The following is a 6,000-nucleotide window of genomic DNA, read 5'->3' on the forward strand; positions in this document are numbered from 1 at the left end:
TCCCCAGTACCAAAAAAATAAATAAATAAAATAAAATAAACTTAGAAAAGAGTTTCCTGGGCCAGAGACGTAGCTCATCAGCACCTCACCTGGCTGGCAAGTGCAAGGTCCTGATTTTGATCCCTAGTACCAGGAAAAAAAAAAAAGAAAAATAGTTTCCCTAGCCCTAAGACTATCACTGCCACTCTGGAATACGACACAGTGGTCTCTACGCTAATCTACTGGGAAGACTGAATCAACAGCAGGAGCAATAACAAGTTCTAGTCATAGGTATTTGAAGACTAAGCTCCAATCTCCAGATGATATTTTCTTTTTTATAACCTGTGGTTTTGCTTATTAAGACAAACTTACAAACACATGAGTATCTCTTGTGTATTTCTAACACAGTCCAAGAACAGAAAATTTTACATATGAAACAAAAGATTTTGTTACACCCATCTACATCTTACCCTACGGCACTTTTCTCCATCTGAAAATTTTCCTTTCTCTCTTGTTTGCCACATTCTAAAGTCTGGTTGGCACTGCCTCTTCTTAATGATAGGATGGAGACAACATGAGTCATTGTCAGTTTCAGTCCCTTTGTTAGATAGCAACTTTACTTTTTTAATCCTATCAAAAAATAAAAGGAAAGACAAAGGGATTACTAATTACTTTTCTGAGACTAACACCTTTCACAAAATCACCTTCAGAGCAATGCAACAAATTCTGGAAATCAAGAAACATCAGAAATTATTTTCTAGGCCTCTAGCTTGCTAAGAGTATTACAGGGAGAGACTCACAGAGAATTTGAATCTGTTCCTATCAGCTGAGAAGCAGCATGTACTTTTTAGTTTTGCAAGGAAACAGACTAACAGTCCTATCCACTTATGCTCTCAAACCAGTGGCAACTCCTACTTCACGTGGCCCTTTCAAGCCGCGTGACAGCACATCAGCCTCACTTCTGTCCATCCCCCTGAACCACGGCCATGCGGCAAAGCCCCACGACTCTCAGGTCCTTCACCATTGCTGCCAACTACTTTCCCACAGGATACGCCTCCATTTGCTAAGTGCCACGGCCATATGCCAGTCATTCATCATAGTCTCCGCTGTGACTGTGTCACACCTGTTACCCCCACCTGCCCAACCACACAGGACAGGGACTCACCATACCCGGCACAGAGAACTCAAACACTTCAACCAAAGGGTATAAACTTATCTTTGGAAAAATAACTGACATACAACACACTGCAACTTCAAAGTAACGGCAAAAACTTTATTTTTAAGTTGCCATCATTGATAAAAACAAAATAAGCATTTTTTGAGTCATATTAAGGCTGCCAAAAGCTGTAAAATTCCAAACGAGGTAAAAGTGCTCCCTGATCCATTTGCCCTTCTGCCCAGGAGCTCATCAACACCAGGCTCCCGTGCTGCACTCCATTACTAAAGAGTCACTGGTGCTCACAGTACCACAGTCCCAATCTTTTAAAAGTTCTCTCAAGATATTAGATGACAAGGCTTCAAATACTTATCCTTTTGGAGTATTTATATCTTTGTAATCCTGTGATCTGGAAACCATTAAAGTCAGGCAGAATAAAACTGTAAAGGTAGATTACTGGATTTATAGGTTACATGAAAGAGGAACATTCGGAATAAGCAAATCTTTCTAGAGCCCTTAAAAATCACACCATGATAACACACCTACACTACGTACTCCTGTGGCCCAATCACATTATATACCTTGCAAACACTAAAGCAAGTAAACATTTCAGTGTAAAATTCTCACCTGCTGCCAAAGAGAGTCCCCCAGAAACCACCCATAATGGGTGCAGATTCCAAAGTTTCTACTCCTCTGACTTTCTCAGAGGAGTTACTGCTTCCATTTTCTCGGCTCCCGTCACCATTTACAGTTTTTCGTAATTTTCTAAAAAAAAAAAATTCAAGAGCTTCAGATTATTTAAGACCTTTTCTGTTTTTGCTCATAATACACCTAGAAAATTATACCAATAGAGTGGTCCCTGTAGTCCAGGATAGTTAACTTCATACAATAAGGATAAATAATACAAGAAAATTTCTGATTTGAGGACACATACAGACTCAACTAAAGTCCTATGTTATCATTTTGTTCAGTCACTAAAGAACTAGAATTGCTATTCAGAAACTTACTAGGAAAATTTTCATCTGTGTGACCAACGGTCTTTACACACACTCCAAACCACTAGCAGAAGAAGCCACTTACTTAAATACAGACATTAGTAATCTACCCCTTTGGCACATTTAATCAGGACAACACAAAATAAAAACAACTGATCATTTTTTTATTGATATCCTAATCAATAAAGCAGTTTAATGACATATCTTACAAATATCAATGAGACACAGCACAGCACTTATTTCCTCAGAAAATACTGAATCATGCTGGGGTGCCACTGCCTTCCTTGCAAGTGCAAGGTCCCGAATTCGATCCCCAGTACAAAAAAAGAGAAAAACAGAAAATAATGAATCAATTTAACCAGATTTAAAGAAATCATCTTTCTATAAATATATTTTGAAAACTAGGGCTGGGGTATAGCTCAGTGGTAGAGTATTTGCCTAGCATGCACAAGCCCTGGGTTCAATCCCCAGCGCCACAAAAAGAAAAGCTAGAGAATATGTTGAAATACACTGCACCAATGGAAAATTTTTACTTTGTTATTGGTTCAGGGAAAAAAATTAGATATTCTAAAGAAATATAACTTTTGGAAGATAATACTGAATATACCTATGAAAATGTCAGCAGTTCCAAAACCAACAAATATCAAATAATAAAAACTTCACATGAATTTAATATGTTAAAGACTCAAATCAAATTTTTTTTTTTTTTTTTTTTTGGGTACCAGGGATCAAACTCAGGACTTTGCACTTTCAAGGCAGGCAGCAGAACCACTGAGCTAAATCCCCAGACCTCAAATCAATCTTAATTAAAGTTTAGACCACTTAGAAATCAATTATACACTTTTGGAAATAGGTAAAATTTTGGTAGCACTAATCCAATGTATTAAAATACTTGTGGATAGTGAATTTTCAACAATGTTTGATTAAGCCTGAATTTCAAAGAAAAAAATTTTTCTTTTGGTAGTGCTGGGGATGGAAACCAGGGCTTCACACATGCTAGATGAGTGCTTTACCAGTGACCTACACCTCCAGCCCAAGAATGGGTTTTTTAAAAGCAGTGTTTAAAATAAATTTTAAAAAATAATATAGTAATTTTCCTTTTAAGCAACTGTACCAAATGACAAAATCTCACCTGAGATTAGAAGTTGATAAGGTTTTTTAGTATGAAGAAAAAAAGCATTTTAAGTAAAAAAAAATAATGAAGAGGGCTGGGGATTTAGCTCAGTGGTTCTGCCTTCTGCCTTGCAAGTGCAAGGACCTGAGTTCGATCCCTGGTACTAAAAAAAAAAAAAAAAAAAAAAAAAAGAATATCCATAGAAGAAGATTTTTTTGAGACAGGGTCTCACTATGTAGTTGAGACTGACCTGGAACTCACTATGTAGCCCAGGTTGGTCTCAAACTTACAGTAATCCTCCTGCTTCAGCCTCTCAAGTGCTGAGATTACAGGCCTGCGCCACCACGCCCGGCGGAAGATTTTTAATTAACCCAAGATTTTATAAATCTCTTTAATATCACTTCCAGAAAATACCAAACTAAGATATAATTTCTCATTTTACCTCCTCCTCCGATTGCCATTGTTTCCTGAAGGCCTTGTTATCTGAGTAGACACAATCTGACAGTGGACAGTTCCCATGAGTAGCATAAGGCACAAGGGTCCAAGTACTTCACTTACGTTCACAAGAGGCATCATAAGATATAACACAATCGCTATAACTGGAAAGAAGAGGTTTCAAAATATAAAGCATTAATGCTCATCTTTAAAATTAATTCTTGCAACTATATAAATTGTTTCTGTAATCTGTCATTTTAAAACGAACTTAAAGTAAATCATTTCCTAGAAATAATGGATGGTAATGCACTTGCACGTTAGCTGAGTGAAAATCTGAAGCCACAGATTGCCAAGTAAGTGAAGGACAACATGTTGAAAGTACTTGCCTTTCTGGCAGTCTGATAATCTAAATATTACTAGAGGGTTCTCATCATAAAACTACTGTAGATGCTGAATAAAACACATTTTGAAGTACCGTGCCTGACAGACAAAGGGTATTTTCTAAGCCCCAGTGTACACCGAAAGCAACCAGCAAAGGTGGGATTTGAACCCAGGCATTCAGACTCCAGAATTCTCATCTTAACTACCATGCCATATTGCCCCTTCGCATATGTTTATGAAAGGTTCAAAGACATAAATGATGCAAGACATGACAACTATCAGGAACTATCTTCAAGATTTTCTACTTGTAATTGTACAGGTATGTTCTTTCAGACTTTAACACAGTGGTAATCCTATTATAGAATAGAGGAAAAAGAACTTTAGCACTAACCCAACATACCAAGATCCTTGTTGGTAATGAATTTTCAATAAACTGTAGTAAGACTGAATTTTAAAGAGAAGGCTTTTTTTCTTTCTTTCTTTTTGCCATACTGGGGAGCTAATCTAGGACTGCAACAAAACCATAAAACAACAAGAAATGGCAGCACCAAAACAAAGTACAAACTTGGTTGATTCGTGAATGTGGATAAAAAAAATTCATCAACTAAAAAATGTAATGCACCATGCAGGCAGGGATTTTTGTCTGCTTTATTCACTGATAACCCTGGTTCAGCACTTGACAATGGTGAGCAGTGTGTGTTGAATGAGTGGTTGAAATTCAGTCTGAACAAAGTGAGTTTAGCAATATAGCAGAAGAACTCACTAAGACTATGCAGGGTTTATGCTAGAATACAAGAATAGTTCAGAGAACAAAATCTGCCTGGTATGACTTGTGTCTAGATGTCCCCCCAAAGCTTCAGGCTTTTTCAGAGGTGGCTGGATCTAGTGTGTGTGATGCTGGAATTGAGTCATGGTGCAATGCGAGGCTCAAGGGCACTGGGGTTAAGGGTGTGAGTGCTGCTGCCCTAAGTATCCTGGATGGAGCAAAGGGAGCAGAAAGAAGCTGTTAAAATCTCTTGTTGCTTTTTCTGACTTCCAGTGCCATGAAATGTTGCCCCTCTGCCACCCTGCCGATTAAGGATGAAAATCTCTACAAACTGTGAGCTAAATAAACCTTTCCTCCTTTACCTCTGGGTATCGGGTATTTTGTCTCAACAATGAGGAAAGTAACTAAGACACTATCCGAACCTTTGCAGAAGGTCATGGGGCACTGTGCTCACGAATGAGATCGGTGCCCTTATAAAAAACTGCCCCTTAGGCCAGGTGAGGACAGAGCAACAAGACTGCCATCTACACAAGCAGACGTTCAATAGATACTAACTATGTGGGTGTCTTCATCTTGGACTTTCCAGTCTCCCAAAGTGTGGGAAATAAATTTCGATTATTTATTAGTCACTGTGTCCATGGTATTTTTGTTGTAAATTCCCAAATGGACTAAGACAGAGACGAGTACAGAAAAATGAAGGGAGTTGCTGTAATGAATACCTGAAAGTATAGAAACAGCTACCAAACTGAATAGTAAGTGCATAGTCTAACAGAAGAGTTTTGAGGAGCAGGTCAGAAAGCCTGCATCTCCAAAGCAAATTTCTAAAGGAGATGCCTAGGAATCAGAAGGAGAATTAAGTGACTTACAAAGAAAACTTCATGTCTATAATCCCATTTCCTTAGAAGGAGCACAAATTTGAGGCCAACCTAGGCAATTTAGCAAGACTTTGACTCAAAAAATAAAAAGAGATGGAGCTATAACTCAAGCAAGGTTCTGAGCTTACCATCAAAAAAATTTAAAAGCCAGGTATGGTGGGACACATCTGTAATCGCAGCTACTTAAGAGGCTCAACCAGCAGTATAGCAAGTTTGAGCCCAGCCACCAGCAACTTAGTCTCAAAATAAAAAATAAAGAGAGTAAGGTACAAAGGTCCTAGGTTCAATTCCCAATACCA

General features: G+C 38.1%; 1 protein-coding gene across 8 annotated transcripts in view; it reads right to left on the minus strand.

Annotated features, from left to right (window-relative positions):
- The window catches only part of Phtf1 (putative homeodomain transcription factor 1), a 48,524-nt gene that overhangs the window by 23,196 nt on the left and 19,328 nt on the right, over window positions 1-6,000 (minus strand). For all 8 annotated transcript variants that reach the window (XM_010631262.2, XM_010631258.2, XM_010631257.2 and 5 more), the window contains 3 exons: window positions 3,687-3,843; window positions 1,763-1,900; window positions 450-609 (listed from right to left, as the gene is read on the minus strand). In XM_010631262.2, the coding sequence (XP_010629564.1) occupies window positions 450-609; window positions 1,763-1,900; window positions 3,687-3,843 (455 nt within the window). The remainder of the gene's footprint in view (window positions 1-449; window positions 610-1,762; window positions 1,901-3,686; window positions 3,844-6,000) is intronic.

Source organism: Fukomys damarensis, unplaced genomic scaffold, assembly GCF_012274545.1.
Source record: "Fukomys damarensis isolate Sample0158 unplaced genomic scaffold, DMR_v1.0_HiC HiC_scaffold_33, whole genome shotgun sequence".
Classification (NCBI taxonomy): Eukaryota; Metazoa; Chordata; class Mammalia; order Rodentia; family Bathyergidae; genus Fukomys; species Fukomys damarensis.